General features: G+C 48.0%; 1 protein-coding gene across 10 annotated transcripts in view; it reads left to right on the forward strand.

Moving 5' to 3' along the window:
- Nucleotides 1-13,189, forward strand: part of MEAK7 (MTOR associated protein, eak-7 homolog) — a 69,560-nt gene extending 56,371 nt beyond the window's left edge. For 7 of the 10 annotated variants that reach the window (XM_049704079.1, XM_049704081.1, XM_049704084.1 and 4 more), the window contains 4 exons: nt 1,825-2,247; nt 6,584-6,702; nt 8,306-8,485; nt 8,957-13,189. In XM_049704079.1, coding sequence (XP_049560036.1) covers nt 1,825-2,247; nt 6,584-6,702; nt 8,306-8,485; nt 8,957-9,070 — 836 coding nt within the window. In that variant the 3' untranslated portion in view covers nt 9,071-13,189. Of the gene's footprint in view, nt 1-1,824; nt 2,248-6,583; nt 6,703-7,425; nt 8,205-8,305; nt 8,486-8,956 lie in introns of those variants that run through there. The other 3 variants (XR_007474538.1, XM_049704085.1, XM_049704086.1) reach the window with 3 other exon arrangements.
- The last annotated feature ends 6,705 nt before the right edge of the window (nt 13,190-19,894 follow it).

Genomic DNA, 19,894 nt, shown 5'->3' on the forward strand with positions numbered 1-19,894 from the left:
TTGTCCTGCCCAGTTACTTGGAGATCTTTCTTGTCCTTTGAGGTGTTTGAGGTCTTCTGCTAGTTTTCTGAGAGCATTGTTCCATTCATAGATGTATTCTTGATGTTTTTGTGGGAAGAGGTGAGTTCCACGTCCTACTACTGACCATCTTGATTCTGATCGCCAGTTTGATTTTCTTTTTTTCATTTCTCAAGTTAGAAGTTTAGGTTATTGATTTGAGATCTCTCTTCTTTTTCATATAGGCATTTATGACTATAAATTTCCCTCTAAGCACTGCTTTAGCTGAAGCCCATAAGTTTTGGTATATTGTGTTTTTGTTTTCATTCATCTCAGTTTTTTCTTTCTTTTTTTTAAAAAAATATTTATTTATTTATTTATGTGGTCGTTCTGGGTCTTAGTTGTGGCAGGTGGGCTCCTTAGTTGAGGCTCGCTGGCTCCTTAGTTGTGGCCTGTGAACTCCTAGTTGTGGCATGCTTGTGGGATCTAGTTCCCTGACTAGGGATTGAACCTGTGTCCCCTGCATTGGGAGCGTGGAGTCTTATCCACTGCGCCATCAGGGAAGTCCCCATCTCAGTATTTTCTAACTTCCCTCGTGATTTCTTCTTTGGCCTGTTGGTTGTTTAGAGGTATAGTCTTTAATTTCTATGTGTTTGTGAAATTCCCAAATTGCCTTGTTACTGATTTGTAATTTCATTACATTGTGGTTGAAGAACATACATTACATGATTTCAGTTCTTTTCAATTTATTGAGGCATGTTTTATGGCCTAACATATGGTCTGTTCTGGAGAATATTCCAGGTACACTTGAGAAGAATATATATTCTGCTGTTGTTGGCTGAGAAACAGTATATAATTAAATTTACTTGCGATTTAAAAATACCTTGTGGTGAATCTCTTTGCAAAGTAGATTCGTTTTATAAAAGTGTTACTGTTTTATTATAAAGTTGGATTTTTAAACACAGTTTGAAAAATTAAGTGAGGTATTATTTGGAACTTGGAAAGAATAATGACATAATATACTATATAATACTGTTATATATATATACACACATATATATGTGTGTATATATATGTATATACATATATATGAACGAAGTACCGACAGTTCATCTCTTGGTATCACCTCCATGTCACCTCTGTTCTTAGTAGATAAGAGATGGAAATCAGAATGATGGGTGCTGGTCGGAAACAATTAAGTATAATTTGTAGTTAATGATATCCGTTCTCCCCAGATAAACTAGAGGGGTGCCCAGGAAGTAACCAACCACTACCCTGCCATAGCCGGAGGAGAGCACACTTTCTAAATCCTTTCCAAATGATTTTGTTAGGACTAGCAGCTTTTGGTGTAGCCCTCTCAGGAGGGATTGCTGGGGAGTCTTGGGGCCCTGGGGTGAGGGTGTAGCTGTCTCCTGTGTCTCTGAAATGCAGCTTGGAGCAGAGAGAAAAGATAAGAGTGTCGATATTGAATTGTTTAGATGAGCACTGTCCGATAGAGACAGAATGTGAACTCCGAAGCCAACCACATATGAAATTTTACATATTTCAGTAACCACATGGAAATACCAAAAAGAAACAAGCAAAATTAATCTTAAGAATATGTCCAAAGTATACTTTAACATTCGCAATCAGTGTAAAAAAAATGAGATATTTTACGTTCATTTTCTTTTTCACGCCAAGCCTTTGACGTGGGGTGTGCCTTTTACACTTACTGTGCATCTCAATGCAGACGAACCACGCGTGCCTCCCCCGCTGGACAGAGCAGGTTTAGGTAAGTAGAGAAAAGGCGATGTCCTCACCCACTAATACTGTTTTCTCCTCCCCTAGGCGGTGAGAAGCCTCTGGGGCCTCAGCGGCTGGAATGTGACCGAACCACAGTTGAGGACTGGGTGTTCAGGGCTCCCCACGTGGCCACGTTTCTGAGCGTGGTCATCCACCAAGGCTTCCTCCTCCTGGGCTCGTCCCTCGATCTGGCCACCCTGGTCCCCGAGCGCCAAGTCGACCAGGGACGGGAGTTTGCGAGCGTCCTGGATGTCCTGTCCGTCATCTACATCAACTCCCACCTGCCCAGGGAGCAGAGGCACCACTGGTGCCTGCTGTTCTCATCCGAGCTCCACGGGCACAGCTTCGCCCAGCTCTGCGGGCGCATCACACACTGCGGGCCCTGCGTGGTGCTGCTCGAGGACCACGACGGCCATGTGTTCGGTGGCTTTGCTTCCTGCTCCTGGGAGGTCAAACCTCAGTTTCAAGGTGAGTCTTGGCCACCAAAACCCCACATGGTAGCACCAGTGCTCGTTCCAAGTTCTGGTCAGACGGCTGCTGTGTGGAGACCTCCGAGCCCGCCAGGGGATGTGCGTGTTTCTTCCATCTCCTCCCGCAAGCGTTTTGCGAGACGTGTTTGGGGGGATAGTGAAACGGGGTGTTTCTTTATGATGGTTTAACTTCATGGATTTCTCTATAGATTCTGGCTGCAGGGTCAGGTGAGCAGGACAGCTGTCCTCACCCCTGGCCTTCAGGTGAGGAAACAGCGGATCAGCATTAAACGATGCCAGGTCCTGACCGCGGGCGAGGCTGGGCCGTAGGTGCTGCATAGGGGACTGGGAGGTACCGGCTCTTGCAGGTGGGGTGTGTTTTCTCGGAGGACCGTCTTCCTTTCCTGGAACCCCCTGTGTGGGTCTGCTTTGCTGCTTCTGCCCGTAGTTTTTCGGTTTTGTGATTTTGCTGGAGATTGGAAGCTCTTTGCTAGACCTTGAATGCCCTGGATCAAAGGCCCTGATGAAATACTTCCCTTCCTCAAAGAACTACTCTGATAAACGCTCTTAAAGGACTCTTTTTGAAAACGCTCATCTCCTGTCAGTGGGCTGTTCTCGTACTCAGAGGTGAACCTGTCTTCCCAGGATTGATGTCACGGTGTGTCCCCTGGGACCTGCCCGAGTCTCTGTTCTCAGAAGGTCTCCTGGGGGCCAACAGCTGTGAGATGGAGGCCTTTTCCTAGTGGCTCTGAGCAGCCGGATACAGGCCTGTCCTCACTCCCCTCAGCTAAATGGGGCAGCCTGGCCGACGCAGTTCCGGGGAGAGTCCCTCCCAGTGAGGGGGCGAGGCTAACACCCTCCCTGGCTGGGTCAGTGGAAGGGAGAACCCAGGGTCCTGAGATGCGAAATACGGGGGAGAAAGGCCACGTGCTCCTCTGGGATGGGGGCTGCACATCGTAGCCAGACAGCTGTCAGCTGCATCCACTCTGCCTGTGTCCCCGTTCCCTCTTCTCTCCACCCCACTCTCACCTGCATTGCTGCGGGTGCCTTCTGCCTGGCCCTCGCCTCCTGGTCTCACCCGTCCAGTTCACTTGCCACATCCCAGCCCACCTGCCGTGGTGCTTGTCCCCTGGAGACCCTTGGACGGACCCCAGTGCACTCAGAATGGTGAATCCTTATCTCCAGCCTCCCGACCTCTCCTGTGCCCCGTGCCCTGGGCTCAGTCTCACTGAATTACCCGAAGTTTCCAGAACAGGCCGCGCTCTCATCTCAGGACTTGCCACATGCTGCTTTTTCTCCCTCTTCCACCTGTGCACAGTCAGCTCCTTGTCGGGACTCAGTCCAGGGTCACCTCCTTCAGGAAGCCTTCCCGACCACACAAGTGCCAGCTACTCCCTGCGGTCCTCTACGGGACTGCACGCTTCTGGAATTGTTCCCATCTTCCTTGCACCAGGGAAGCTTCTGCTGGTTGGGGAGCCGTGTCCAGGTGCAGAGGTGCCATTACAGGAGGGCTTTTAGCAGTGGTGGGGTGGCCCTTGTCTGGGGTGGGTGGAAGGGATCATGGTGTGAAGGCTGGGTGCCTTCATCCCCGAGATCCTGTTGCTTCCAGGGTTTGGTTCTCTCTAGGTTTTAGATTATTCTAGATCTTTAATCCAGCTGTTGCTACCAGCCCTTCCGCACTGTGTCAGGGTCCCTTAAGACCACCCACATATCAGTGAGTCGCTAGGAGGACTCGGGGACGCGGCACAGCGCTGTCATCACAGCTGATGTATTACAGTGAGAGGATGCAGAGCACGATCAGCTCAGAGGCTGGGTAGGGGTTGGGAGGGTGAAGTCCGGGGGAACCAGGCTCCAGCATCCTCTCTAGTGGGGTCGCACAGGACGCGCTAAATTCCCCCAGCCGCGAGCTGTGACAGCACGTGTGCAGCGTCGTCCATCAGGGACGTGTTAGAGGTTCAGCGCCCAGGGTCTTTACTGGGGGGACTGGTCACACGAGCACTCTCTGCCTGGCATGCACCCAGACTCGCAGGAGGACAGCAGGAGTCCGGCACCAACACCCCCGTCTGTACACACGGCCTAGGCACAGGGAGCCGCTCATCAGTCTTGGGGGGGGGGGGACCCTCCCCAAATCCACCTTCCCAGATGCCAGCCAAGGGCTGACCTTGGAAGGCGGCCCTTCTGGGGACCCCAGTCTCAGGCCTGGGCTTCCACACACCCAGGTGTCTCTGTCACGGTGTCACGGGGAGGGGCTCTGGGGGGGTGACGGGCTGGGTCTCTGTGTGGTTGGAGGATGTGGAAAAACCCTGAGAATCATTATTATAGACGGAACTTCCGCTTCTTCCAGCTCCTTTAGTATTAACTCCAGGTCAGCTCTGCTGCGTCTTCATGTTTTATTAACAAGCAGAATTCATCTTCTTGAAGAAAGGTGGAAAAATGAGATTACCATGTTTTCAAACTTGAGCTCATTCTGTTCTGAAGCGTGAGGACAGAATTCCAGCAGGGGGCAGCCTAGCATCACAGATTCCAGTCAAGTTCAGGGCGTTCCTGTCCATTTGTCCCGGGAAACAATCACTCCGAATATTTGAGCCTTGAGTATTTGAGCCTTGTGACAGCCGCTGGGTCACTTCATTTTCGGCTCTGTCGTCCAGGGGGCAGCTACAGGCCCGCAGCTCTGAGCTGAGTCCGGCTCTGTCCTGGGCAAGTTGCTTACCCTCTCTGGGCCTCCGTTCCCCAGAACCACAGGAATGGCAGCTTGTAACCCACTGGGCGATGGGTGGTGGTGTCACTGTGAGAGTTGGGTGAGGAGCCCCTCTGTGGAAGTGATGTTTTTACGGGTCTTATGACTCCTTGGTCCTTGCCCTGCACCCTCGAGGGTCATCTTCCCCACGGGGCCCTTCTCTCTGGGCACAGACCGGAGGATGGACTAGAGTGGGGTCCGTTGTAGCCAAGGGGCCCATGCTTTGTGGCCCCATCACCTCACTTAGCATCCGGGACCCAGTAAATGTTGGTTGACAGGCAGCCTTAGGATGGCAAGGCAAAGTGATGCTTAGGCCCAGTGCCCGGGGCCACAGGTGGGACCAGGCAATTCCTTGAGGCTAAACCCAACCTTCTGAGGCACATGGACTCAAGCCGGAGTCTTAAGCCTGGAGGGGAGCCCTGTGCCACCTGGTCCCGGTGACCTCCCCAGGCTCACCTCCCCCTTTCCCCAACCAGGGCTCACACCCTGCACTATAGCCGAGGGCCCTGCTGTTTCCCCCATGCCCTGCGGGGTCCCTCCTCCCTGAGTGGCTCTCACCCAACCGTCTGCACCTCAGGACGTCCTTCCCGACTTTGAGGGAGCTAAGTCCCCGCAGAGGCCCGAGCGTCACTGGTCCTGACTCGGCAGGTCCAGGCCCATCTGTGGCCGAGGGCTGTCCTCCCCAAGGCCCCTCTGGGGCTCAAAGCCCCCTTCCTGTCCGCCCTCCACATTCGGGCTCCCTGGAGCTTCCTGGAGCGTCCTTCCCACCTGACGAATGGCCCGACCCCCAAGTACCTGAGCTCGGTCCTGTGTCAGGTGCCCTCACGCTGTCACCGTCAAGGGGCGGTCCTTCCGGCCAAGGTCTCACAGCTGTGGGCCTCACGCTGTCACCGTCGAGGGGCGGTCCTTCCGGCCAGGGTCTCACAGCTGTGGGGAGCATCTCTGGTCTGGCTCTGGCCTAGCCGGGAGTTCCCTTGGTGAGGTGCAGCCTCCGTCCCCTCCCTAGCGAGTGCGTCGGGGAGGGCAGGAGTCTCTGAGATGGAGGGTGCTGTTCATTTCCAGGATTTTGACCGGTACCTTCTCTGAGTGGTGGCATGCCCACTCTTGTGCCCGGGCAAAGGTAGAGGGTCCCCTTTCCCTGCGTGTCCCCGCCCCTCCCTGTGGGCAGCTGTGTCTGCAGGTACCCTGCCTTCTCCGCTCTGCGTGATGTGCCTGCTTGAGGCCACGTGAGTGCCCAGCCAATACGTGGAGTGGCCGCCTGCCCCTTGCTCCTTAGTTGAGACGAGGCTGCTCTTGCTGACTCTGGGGCGGTGGGGCAGGGCTCCCATCTCCCCAGGAGAGCGCTAACAGGTGTTCCCAGCAAGCAGATGTCACATTCCTTTGTAACGGTCACCCGCAGCTCATCCTACGGTCCTGGGCTCCGCCCGCTGGCCGGCCGGCCCTGCCCCCAATGCACAGGAGCCCTGCGCACGCCGAGGACCCGAGGGCAGCCTTTCCTGCTCAGCCATCCGAGCCACGGCCCGTTTCCATTTCCTGCTTTTCCCCATGCCCAGCGCCGATGGCTGACCTTGCTGCTTTTTGCTCTGATCGATTTCAGGGGATGACAGGTGCTTCCTGTTCTCCATCTCCCCCAGCATGGCCGTGTACACCTCCACGGGCTACAATGACCACTACATGTACCTGAATCAAGGGCAGCAGACCATCCCGAATGGACTGGTAAGGACTTGGGCGGGCAGGGCACGTCTCCCCTGTGGTGATGCACTGACCCCGACGTGCCCGGGGACGCTCCGCCCTGCGTCAGGGCAGCCGTACGTGCTCAGTTCGTTCTGCCCGAGTCTCAGGGTGGTGATACGATGAGCGACAACGAGGACAGAATTTCTCTCATGGAAAAAAGGGGCCTCTATTGGGGCATTTCTGGGGTTTGTGTGCAAATGACGGAGTCGCCCAGTGTTCCTGGCCGTGAGGTGGTTGGTCTGTGGCCTTCGTGGCTGGAGATGCTGCCCTGCCTGGGGCAGCACCCAGGCGCGGGGCCGGGGCTGGGCACCCCAGACCCTTTGGACGCATTGGGGGTTGTCTGCTCTGTGCTCCAGCCGGAGCACAGGAAGAAGAGGACGTGGGGGAAGGCCGGGGGCGGTGGTGGGGACGGGCGCCCGCACAGATGCTTAGCTTGTGTGAGAAATGTGTGTCCTGGCAGCACCAGCCTATTTCTTTCCCCTGCTTCTTAAAAAGCCCCTCTCGGGAAATTCCAGCCCTGTCTCTGCAAAGCCAAGGGCCGGGGGGGCTGGTCCATCTTGTCGGTGTGGAGAGGGCCCTGTGCTCCTTCCCAGGCTCACTGTGAGGCTCCCACGGGGCCACCTGATGACCCCGGACGCCTTTCAGAAAGGACAGTTTGGGGCTTCCCTGGTGGCGCAGTGGTTGAGAGTCCGCCTGCTGATGCAGGGGACACGGGTTCGTGCCCCGGTCCGGGAGGATCCCACATGCCGCGGAGCGGCTGGGCCCGTGAGCCATGGCCGCTGAGCCTGCACGTCCGGAGCCTGTGCTCTGCAATGGGAGAGGCCACAACAGTGAGAGGCCTGCGTACCGGAAAAAAAAAAAAAGAAAGGTCAGTTTGGTGATGACAGGGGCGAGGGCCTTGGCCTCAGGAGCAGCACCCAGTGGGTCTCGGTGGTGGTCAGTAATCGGCCCGAGGGGAGAAGCAGCCCTGAGGTTAGCTGCGTTTCCTGCCCTGGTCTCTTGCTCTGGCGTTAGCTTCAGGCTCTCCGGGCCCGGGGCGGGGAGGCACTGTTGGAGAGGGAAAGGGATCAGAGAGGTTGAACAGCAGTCTGTTCCCATTGGCCGCTGGCTCAGAGCCCGCCGTGTGCCGAGTGGTTCCCGCCTTCCCGGGGCTGCCTCCTCCTTTCCCTCCCTGCTGTGCTGAGTGAACGACCTGCCTGCTTGAGCACCGGGTCCTGGGCCGGGTACGGATCGGCATCCCTGTCCGGGAAGTGCTGTGTAGACCTCTCCCCTTATTTTACCGATTGGGGTCTCTAGGCCTGAGGGCCTGTATTCTTTTGTCCTCTCTTGTCCCTTGTGTTTCCTGCCAGTGCATCCCCGTGAGAAGGGGCCATGGCGTACGAGTCAGGACACCTTGATGAGTGTTCTAGGAACTTGTCATGGGATACTTAAATTGTATCAATCTGTGAATATGTATTTCACAGTTAAAAAAGAAAGGAAGAAAATTGCGTTCACTTCTCATACGCCCTGGTGGCATGACGGCTGGGGTGGGCTTCAGGTGTCTGGTGCTCCAGACCGAGGCGGTGCTATGCCCCTCCCTCCGCAGGGCATGGGAGGGCAGCACAATTATTTTGGCCTGTGGATCGATGTCGATTTCGGGAAAGGACACAGCAAGGCCAAGCCCACATGCACCACGTACAACAGCCCTCAGCTCTCGGCCCAGGAGGACTTCCGGTTCGAGAAGATGGAGGTGTGGGCGGTGGGAGATGCTTCGGTGACACAGCTGGTGAGCATGGGGGCGTTTCTCCCCTTTCTCGGCTTTGTCCCTTTTACTCCTCCATCTGGAGATGGTTTATTCCAGTTTGTTTCCAGCAGCCGTTGCTGGCCAGAGGGATGCCAGTGGGTGCACGGCAGAGCAGAGGATGCTGTCTGGGGTCTGTGGAGGTTTATTAGAAAGAACCGCCCCAGGGAGGTGGGATCCCGGGGGAGTGGGGACTTGTCTGCAAGATGAGGAGGGTCTGGGGTTCCTTCCAGTTCCGGGGTTTGACGGTGAGTCGCCGTTGGGGCCCCTGCGTCTTGTCACCTCCCAGCGATGGCATCCCGGGGCAGGGGCACTCAGTGGGGCTCGGGGGAGAGCCTCTACCACATTTCCCTTGTGGCGACAGTAGGAAATTCCCCTCTGATAAACTTGACAGCAGCAGGACGTCACTGCCTGGTTTTGGTCACTGAACACACCCATCCTTCCCTTCTTCCCAAGGCCAAGAACACCAAGAGCGTTCTGGACGTGGACCCTACGGCCCAGGCCCTGCTGGAAGTCAGTGGGCGGACGCGCCACAGCGAAGGGCTCCGGGAGGTGCCTGAGGACCAGTGAGGCGGAGCCCCCAGCACGGGCCTTCCTGGAGCTGGAGCACAGCCTGCAGACTGTGTTTTACTTTACTCCAGAGCGTGCTGGTCACGTCTAGGTGGTCCTGGAGGTGCCTAATTGAAACAGAGTACAGTTCCTCTGATGCTATATATCGATTGGTGGGTATGTCTCCCCCGAAATATGTCCAATTACCAGCTTGATTCCTGGACTTCGCTCATTTTGTACAGATGAAATCCAAAGACGATGCTGAGACGTTTGAGGCCGACTGGAATTAGCAGTGGTTGGGGATTTGAGTTCTTGCTGGAGGGGGAGGGGGGGTCCACTCACTGAGGGTCACTTGGCCTCTGCACAGGCCTCCCAGTTAAAAGCCTCGATGTCCCATTTCTACTGGTAAAGGGCAGAGGTGCTCAGATGGGAATCTCAACCCTTTGGGGAACAGCTTCCTCTGACATGGAATTTTTGTATTTCGGAAAAAAAAAAAAAAGCACAGGAGTGTACTAATGGGGGTAACAGCTGGAGATTTTGAAGATAACGGTGATATGGGTCTTCAGTAAGGTTCAGTATCTGCCTTTCTCAGATGTTTTTAACACATTACTGACCAGAGACGTATTAATACGTCTTTTGTTACCCAAACATCATTGACCAGAGACGTTTCAGTATTCATTTACCTAACAAATCGCCGTCCACAGGCATTAGTTTCTGCAAAAATCCCCCGGTCAGTGATGAGTTAAGTGAGTCTGTGCTATGAGCAAATGGGAAAACCAGGAGGTCTACAGAGAAGCAAAGTTGTGGTTCTCTTACTAATTTAAACGTGGGGCCATTCGGGGCCCTGAGGCTAAGATTCCTGTTAATACCCGTATGGCCTGTCGCAGGAATTAGTGGTGAGTAACTAGACTGGCCCGGGCTCCTGACCTCCCAGCATCACCCCCACCCCGTGCTGCTTCCCGAGGGGACGTTGGGTACTTTGACAGCATGGACTTGCTTTAAACGAACAGTGATCCTGAAGTGCTAGCAAAGATGTTGGTGGGCCGGACCTCAGGCAGAGCTGCCGTGTCCCTTCCAGTCCCTGCATCCCTCGGAGGCGGCCTGAAGAATCTCCGGACACTGAGAATCCCGCTCAGCGGAGCTCTGCCCTTTGCTACCCATTGCCCTTCTGCAGATCTGACGAGATGCTGCCTTGTTATTGAGTTGCCCCCGATTATAAGCCGTAGTAAACCGAGCTGTTTGCATTTCACAGGCTCTGCATTTTCCACCGGGAGGCTCGTCAAACTCTGCGCTGAGCCGAGCAGAAGGCCTTGCACATGGGCCTTCGGAAGAGAGGTGCTCAGACGGTGACATGCACGCTCGGTCATGATTGATTTTCCTTATAAAAAGCCAGTTTTTAACAGCTTCTCAGGTACATTTTGTGAGTTCTTAATTGATGGGAAGCAGATGCAGGATATTAGGATCCTCAGGTATCCTTACCGTAATCTGAAGAATTAGGCCCCGAGTCTTCAGTGTGTTACAGAATATTTTTTTAGAAAAATGCAATGAAATAATGCCTCGCTAATAAAAGGTCCGTTGAAGACCACTTCCTACGGCCTCTGTCTGTGGCTGTCAGAGAGGCTGGATGTGTCTGCCGGCCTGTTTTCTGCCTTGTGCCTCTTCTAACAATAGTGCAGGACATACCTGGGGGCCTGACGGTTTCCTAAGACAGCACACCTCCTCGAGGGAAGCTGGGCGCCCAGCCCAGGCGCTTGGTCACCTGGGGTGTTCGGCCCTCGCAGGGGGTGTGGGGCAGCCATGTGATTCCCCAGCACGTGTGGTCCCGAGCACACAGACCAGTTTGGTGTCAGCTGTGCCCGGGGCCACAGGACCCGAGGAACCACGCTCCTCCTGGGCCTGAGAAACCCGTGATGCTAGTTTTAACATGTGATGAGTTTGTTCTTTGATAAAATGGGAGTAAGAATTCAGGTTGTAAGGACTAGCGGTCTCCCTGGAGGTGAAGACTCATAAGGGCCCCTGATAGGCGCTGGAAGAAAGCGGTGAAAAAACGCTGTTCATGGTACAGCATGGCTGTTGTTACTTTTCTCCCCCACCATATTTTTTTCTGGAAATTTTTTTCTTTTATTGAATGAAAGAGTCTTTAAATTCTCCAGTGCTTTACAATTTTAAAAGGTTTCACACACGTGGTCTTATATAATCCCATAATCCCCCCCCCATATTGCCCCTCCCCACTGGTAACCACTAGCTTGGTCTCTGTATTTGTGAGTCTGCTTCTTTTTCATTTTATTCACTAGTTTGTTGTATTTTTTAGATTTCACATATAAGTGATATCAGACAGGATTTGTCTTTCTCTGACTTATTTCATTTAGCATAATGCGCTCCAAGTCCATCCATGTTGCTGCAAATGGCAAAATTTCATTCTTTTTTATGGCTGAGTAATATTCCATTATATATATATGTACACACACACCACATATTCATATGTATGTATATATATGCACACCACATGTTTATCCATTCATCTGTTGATAGACACACCATAGTTTTTTTTAATTAAAAAATTAGCTTATGCATACACAGCAAAAAAGGTCAAAATACAAAAGGATGTAACTTGAAAGCTAAGTCTTCCTCCTGACTCCGCTCTAGCATTTTGTTCCCAAGAGGTAATGTGTTGTACACACTGGTGTGTCCCTCACCTTTTTTTGGGTGGAAATTGCTCTGTCTACCCATTTATTCTCATTGTCTATGTAATGTCCCATGAGATGGATGCCCCATCCTTTCTGGTGTTCAGCCATCCCCGGCTGGGGAATGGTCTGTTTGTAGCTAATTGTTACTGGAATGAATATCGTTTATATACATCTTGGTGTGGTTTTGTCTGGCAAATAAACTCTTTGAAGCTGAGTTGCTGGATCAAAAGGTACATGCTTTTTTATTTAGGTATTAACAAATGAACCTCTTTCAAGCTAGATTTATACTCTTGAGACCTGGCATGCCTGTTTGCCATGTTTTCACCAATACTATATTAAAATTTAGTTTTTGTTTACCTGATGCTTGAAAACTAATTTTTTTTTCTCTTATGAATGACAGTGAAGAGCTTCATTTTTCAAGAACGGTGTGTGTCCTATCCCTCACCTGGTTTCCTAGGGTGTGGGTGTTATTGGTTTGCAAAAGTGCTCTTTTTAAAAAAAAAAAAAAACTTTATTTATTTATTTTTGGCTGCGTTGGGTCTTCATTGCTGCACGCGCAGGCTTTCTCTAGTTGTGGCGAGCGAGGGCTACTCTTCGTTGCAGTGGCTTCTCTTGTTGTGGAGCATGGGCTCTAGAGGTGCGGGCTTCAGTAGCTGTGGCATGCGGGCTGTGTAGTTGTGGCTCGTGGGCTCTAGAGCACAGGCTCAGTAGTTGTGGCGCACGGGCTTAGTTGCCCCGCGGTACGTGGGATCTTCCCGGACGAGGGCTCGAACCTGTGTCCCCTGCATTGGCAGGCAGATTCTTAACCACTGCGCCACCAGGGAATTCCAAGAGTGCTCTTTTGAATTAAGCAAAATGGCATTGGCCGCGTGTGGTAAATGTTTTTTCCAGTTTGTCTGCCTTTATTTTTCCGTACATAAATTTTGCATTTGATGTCATCATATTTCCCAGCTTCTGAGATGTGTGGTTTGCTTAGGAAGTTTTTCTCCACTCTGAGATTAAACAAAAAGAAATACCGTGTTTTCTTCTACTACTACTGTGCTTTCCACTTATACTTCTGAATCTTCAATCCATTCAAAATGTATTTTAATTTTTTATTTGTTTTTTTGATTCTCTTTAAAAAATTTTTTTATTTTATATTGAACTATAGTTGATATACAATGTTGTATTAGTTTCAGGTGTACAGCAAAGTGATTCGGTTATATATATATCTGTTCTTTTCCAACTTCTTTTCACATTTATGTTATTATAGAATATTGAGTAGAGTTCCCTGTGCTGTATAGTAGGTCCTTGTTGGTTATCTATTTTACATATAGTAGTGTGTACATGTCAATCCTAAACTTCCAGTTTATCCCCCCATTGCCTTATCCCCTTTGGCAACCATAAGTTTGTTTTCAAAGTCTGTGAGTCTGTTTCTGTTTTGTAAATAAATTCATTGGTATCATTTTTTAAAGATTCCTCATATAAATGATATCATATGATATTTGTCTTTTTCTGTCTGGCTTACTTCACTTAGTATGATAGTCTCCAGGTCCATCCATGTTGCTCCAAATGACATTATTTCATTTTTTTTAATGGCTGAGTAATATTCCATTGTATATATATACCACGTTCTTTATCCATTCCTCTGTCGATGGACACTTAGGTTGCTTCCATGTCTTGGCTTCTGTAAATAGTGCTGCAATGAACATTGGAACTATGGTTTATAAACCATGGTTTATAGCTTCCGAACTATGGTTTTCCCTGATATATGCCCAGTAGTGGGATTGTTGGATCATATAGCAAGTCTATTTTTAGTGTTTTAAGGAACCTCCATACTGTTCTCCATAGTGGCTCTACCAGTTTACATTCCTACCAACAGTGTAGGAAGGTTCCCTTTTCTCCACACCGTCTCCAGCATTTATTGTTTGTAGGCTTTTTGATGATGGCCATTCTGACCTGTGTGAGGTGTTACCTCATTGTAGTTTTGATTTGCATCTCTCTAATAATTAGCGATGTTGAGCATCTTTTCATGTGCCTGTTGGCCATTTGTATGTCTTCTTTGGAGAAATGTCTGTTTAGGTCTTCTGCCCATTTTTTGATTGGGTTGTTCGTGTTTTTGATATTGAGCTTCATGAGCTGTTTGTGTTTTGGAGATAAAGCCCTTGTCGGTTGCTTCGTTTGCAAATATTTTCTCCCATTCTGTGGGTTGTCTTTTCATTTTGTTTATGGTTTCCTTTGCTGTGCAAAAGCTTTTGAGTTTAATTAGGTCCCATTTGTTTATTTTTGTTTTTATTTCTATTACTCTAGGAGACAGATCACAAAAGATATTGCTGCGATTTATGTCAAAGAGTGTCCTGCCTATGTTTTCCTCTAAGAGTTTTATAGTATCTGGTATTACATTTAGGTCTTTAACTCATTTTGAGTTTATTTTTGTGTATGGTGTCAGAGAATGTTCTAATTTCATTCTTTTACATGTAGCTGTCCAGTTTTCCCAGCACCACTTATTGAAGAGACTGTCTTTTCTCCATTGTATAGTCTTGCCTCCTTTGTCATAGATTAATTCACCATAGATGCGTGGGCTTTCTATCCTGTTCCATTGATCTACATTTCTGTTTTTTGTGCCAGTACCATACTGTTTTGATTACTGTAGCTTTGAAGTATAGCCTGAAGTCATGGGGCCTGATTCCTCCAGTTCTGTTTTTCTTTCTCAAGATTGCTTTGGCTCAAACTGTATTTTAAAATATATCTCTATCTTACCCCCAAATAAATTCCAGTACATTTTATATTAAACTGTGTGTTTCTTTCCCACTGACTTAAAATGCTACTTTCTCACTGAAGGTTTCATGTTTTAATTATCAGAGTTTTATGATAAAAAGATGTAAGAGCTGGGCTTCCCTGGTGGCGCAGTGGTTGATAGTCCACCTACCGATGCAGGGGACACGGGTTCGTGCCCCAGTCCGGGAAGATCCCACATGCCGCAGAGCAGCCGGGCCCGTGAGCCATGGCCGCTGAACCTGCGCGTCCAGAGCCGGTGCTTTGCAACGGGAGAGGTCACAACAGTGAGAGGCCCGTGTACCACAAAAAAAGAAAAAGATGTAAGAGCTATTCCTTTATTACTACTGGGTTTTTTTGTTTGTTTGTTTTGTTTTGTTTTTCCTTCAAATGCTTGCATGCTTATTTTGTCTGGTCTTTGGTAGCACTTTGACTACTTCTAAGAAGTTTGATAGTATTTTCTTTTTCTTTTTTTTTTGGATAGTATTTTCAAGATGGCATTAAATATCGATAAACATAGGCAGAACTGACATTGGCTAATGCTGATTCTTCCTATCCAAGAACAGGAACATCTCAGTTTGCTATGTAAATTTTTGTTGTTATTGCTGGCACTGTGAGTGGACTTCCCCCTCCCCCCCGCCCCAACTGATGATTCTTTGAACATTGGAAAGCTTTTGATTTTTCTACATAGTGTTGTACCCCGTTACCTTACTGAATTCTTTTATCCAGTGGTTCTCGACCTTGAGCCCGCATCAGAATCACCTAGGGGGCTTCTTAAAGTACAGACTGGGGACCTCCACTCCCAGAGTTTGATTCAGTAGTTCTGGGGAGGGACTAGAGAATTTACATTGCTAATACATTTCCAGGTGATTCTGCTGTGGCTGGTCTGGGGACCTCACACAGAGACCCACTGCTGTTCATTGTTTCTGATAATCTATGAATTCTCTGGGAGTTTGCAGCTATTATGATTCTTTTTGTCTGAAAACAAATTTTGCCTTTATTTTGGCTACGTTGGGTTTTCGTTGCTGCGTGTGGCTTTCTCTAGTTGCTGCGAGCGGGGGTTACTCTTTGATGTGGGCTTCTTATTGCGGCGGCTTCTCTTGTTGTGGAGCATGGGCTCTAGGCACACGGGCTCAGTAGTTGTGGCGTGTGGGCTCTAGGGCACATGAGCTTCAGTAGTTGCGACGCGTGGGCTCAGTAGTTGTGGTGCACGGGCTTAGTTGCTCTGTGACATGTGGGATCTTCCCGGAACAGGGATCAAACCCGTGTCCCTTGCATTGGCAGGCGGATTCTTAACCACTGTGCCACCAGGGAAGTCTTTCCCTTTCTTTCTTTCTTTCTTTCTTTTTTTTTTTACGGTGTGCGGGCCTCTCACTGTTGTGGCCTCTCCCGCTGCGGAGCACAGGCTCCGGACGCTCAGGCTCAGCGGCCATGGCGCACGGGCCAAGCCGCTCCGCGGCACGTGGGATCTTCCCGGACCGGGGCACGAACCCGTGTCCCCTGCATTGGCAGGCGGACTCTCAACCACTGCGCCACCAGGGAAGCCCCTTCCCTTTATTTTTGAAGGATTGTTTTTGCTTTTTTTTTTTTTTTAAAGATATTTTGACATTTTCCCCCTGGCATCTTTCTGTTACATTTTGGTTTGTGTGATTTCTTTTTTTCCCCCCCAGCTTTATTGAGATATAATTGACACATAAGATTGTATAGTTTAAGGTGTACACTGCGTTGATTGCAGCTATTATGATGGCATACCTGGAAATAAGGATAATTTCCCTACCTGATTTCTAGACCTTTCATTTCTTCCTCTTGTTTAATTGTATCAGCAAATACTTTCCAAATTTTAACAATAACGATGCATCCTTCTTATTCTGACTTGAATGGAAATGCATCTAGTCTTTTATACATTAAGTGTGATGCTGGCTTTTGTTCTGAGATATTTCATATATATATATATATATAAGTATACACTTTTCATGCAAAGAAAGTACCCCTTTGTGTTTGTTATTAAGAGTGTCAAGAGTAGATGTTCAATTTTATAAAAAGCGTTTTTTTTTAGCATCCATGTTTTTCTTCAGAGTTATTAAAAAGAAATACCAAGTTCTTCCAAATATTAAGGTTCCAAATACTGAGCCATCTTTGTGCTTTTAAAAAAAAAATTTTTTTTTAATTTTATCTATTGATTTATTTATTTTTGGCTGCATTGGGTCTTCATTGCTGTGCGTGGGCTTTCTGTAGTTGCAGTGAGCGGGGGCTACTCTTCGTTGCGGTGTGCAGACTTCTCATTGCAGTGGCTTCTCTTGTTGCAGAGGATGGGCTTAAATAGTTGTGACATGCAGGCTCAGTAGTTGTGGCGCACGGGCTTAGTTGCTCCGTGGCATGTGGGATCTTCCCGGACTGGGGCATGAGCCCGTGTCCCCTGCATTGGCAGGCGGACTCTCAACCACTGCGCCACCAGGGAAGCCCGAAACTGTCACTCTTAACGTGTTCATTCAGTTGGCCCATGTTTAGTGTTTTTGTGGCAGTGTGTATAAATGAGTTGGTCTGTGGTTTCTTGTTTTGTTTTGGTCACATTTTGTGTAAGTCACGCTTTAAAGTTGTGCTGGCCTTACAAAAATAATTTAGAATCTTTCTTTCTTCCAGGTTCTAGAAAATGCAAATGAAAGGAGTTCCTTAAAGTTTGGGTAGAATCCATCTGGTATTTCTTGGTTTGGTGGTGGAGGGAAGGGGTTAATTATTGATAACCTTATCCTTTTTTTTTTTTTTTTTTAATCATCTGGGTTGTCTGAAATCTCTGCTGGGATCAGTTTTGATGATTTTTTATATTTCTTAGTAAATTTTCCACATCATTTAAGTCTTCAAATTAATTTACATAGATTGACTGAAATATTTGAAATTTTTCGTAGTTGTAGATTTTTTCTGTGTTTTCCTTTCATTTTTTCCCCTAGGTTAGGTTCTACCAATTTTGTTTTGTAGTTAGTATTGTTTTTATATTATTTTTGCTGCTTTTTTATATTTATTTTTCATTTTCATTTTTTGAGTTGATTATTAAATGACTAAATAAAAAGAGAGTAAATGAGAATATTTGGGGCTACTACTTTTTTTCTGTGAGCTCTGCTTTATCTTACGGCATGACCATTACATTTATAGATTCTGATTGGCGTGTGATGAGCTTCCAGGTGTTCTGTAGTTCCATTTTGATTTTTTCTTGGGCCCAAGAGTTTTACAATTTTGGTGTGCTAGAGAATTTCTCCACAGCTTCTTTTGTGGGTTTTTTTTTTTTCTTTTTTTTTTTTTTTTTTTGCAGTACGTGGGCCTCTCACTGTTGTGGCCTCTCCCATTGCGGAGCACAGGCTCTGGATGCGCAGGCCCAGCGGCCATGGCTCACGGGCCCAGCTGCTCCACGGCATGTGGGATCCTCCTGGACCGGGGCACGAACCCGTATCCCCCACATCGGCAGGCGGACTCCCAACCACTGCGCCACCAGGGAAGCCTCTTTTGTGGTTTTGTCGAACAGTGATTAGAGAGGTCAACTGTATCACATCTACTTCCTGGAATCAGTCGAGGTTTCAGTGGTGTCCTTACATGGCAGGTTAGTGATGAGTGAGGTCACCTGTATCTACTTTTTGAGATCAATTTATTTCCTTGCTTGTGGTCAGTTAAGAGTCTCCTAGTGAAGTTTCTGTGTTTTTCCTAAATTTCCTCTACTGTGCTCTATGAATTTGGATGTTGTGTTGGTACATACCCAGGCCTATTAGATTTTTGGTGGTGGTTATGTCTTATTAAATTCCCTTCTTTGTCTCACTGAATGCTTTTGCCCTGGATTTTTAAAATCTCATCTGACATTAGTAGTGTCACCCCTGTTGCATGAGTTGTCTGCATTTGCCTGGTATATTTTTGCTCAATTTATTTGAGTCTTTTTTTTTCCTTGAACTTTATTTTGAAATAATTTTAGATTGACATAGAAGTTGTAAAAATAGTGCAGAGAGTTCCTGTGTACCCAGCACCCAGCTTCCCCCAATGAAAACATCTTAAATAACCACAGACCAAATGATCAAAACCAGAAAATCAGAGTTAATGCAGTACTATGAACTAAACAGCTCAAACCTTATGTGAATTTTACCAGTTTTTCCACAGTACCTGATTTGAGGCCTACTTGAAGTTAAGGGCACAGTCCTCCAGATAGCAAAGTCTACCGAAGGCTTCTGAAACCAATTGCAAGTTCAGGGAATTCCCCAAACCACCCTCAGGTTGGATAATTTGCTAAAAAAAAAAAAAAAAAAAAAAAATTCATGGAAACCTATCATACTGATGGTCATATTTATTACAGGGAAAGGATACAAATAAGAACCAGATAAAGGGAAGATTCTGGGAGGGTTCAAAACACAGAGCCTCTGGTTGTCCTCTTCGTGTGAGTCCTTCTAGAGAATCACTGAGCCTGAGGGTAATCTTGGGGACCCCTGCCACAAGTTATATGAAATTTTATTACACGTGTAGATCAGTGAAACCACCACTACAATTGGGATACAGAACTATCCCATCACCCCCAAACTCCTTCAGGTTCTCCCTCGACAGTCACACCCTCTTAATCCTACCCTTAGCAACCTCAAATCCATTTCCATCATTATAATTTTGTCACCTTGGGGGTCTCTGTAAATGGAACCATTTAGTATGTAACCTTTTAAGACTGGATACTATCACTCAGCATAATACCCGTGAGATCCATCCAAGTTGTTCTGTGCATGTTCCTTCTCATTGCTGGGGAGAATTCCAGTGTATGGTTGTACCAGTTTCTTTATCTGTTCACCCTCTTAAGGACATTTGGGTTATTTCTAAGATTTGGCTCTTGTAAATAAACCTGCCATGAACTTCCATGCATAGATTTTTGTGTGATAAGTCATCTTTAGGATCAATACCTGGGAGTAGGATTGATGGGTCACGTGCTAAGTGTATGTTAAAGTTTACAGGATGTTGCCAAGTTCTCCAGAGAGGCTGTAGCATTTACATCCCCATCAGCAACATATAAGAGTTCCAGATGCTGTGCATCCTTGTCATCACTTAGTATTGTCAGTATTTTATTTTAGCCACTTTAATAGGTGTGTAGTGTATCTCATTGTGGGTTAAGGTTGCCTTTCCCTACTGGTTAATGATGTTGAACATCTTTTCTTGTGCTTACTTATCATGGGTATGTCCTCTTTGGTGAAGACTCAGTTCAAGACTTCTGCCCTTTTTGTAAAATTTAACTGTTAAGTTTTGAGATTTAAAAAATATTCTTGCTCAAGTCCTTTGTTAGATATGACTTGAAAATGTTTTTCAGTGTGTAGGTTCTAAAAAATTCTCTTAATTGTAACTTTCATGAGTAAAAGTTTTTAAATTTGTGAAATTCAATTTATCAGTTTTTCTTTTC

This window comes from Orcinus orca, chromosome 20, assembly GCF_937001465.1.
Source record: "Orcinus orca chromosome 20, mOrcOrc1.1, whole genome shotgun sequence".
NCBI classification, from domain to species: Eukaryota; Metazoa; Chordata; class Mammalia; order Artiodactyla; family Delphinidae; genus Orcinus; species Orcinus orca.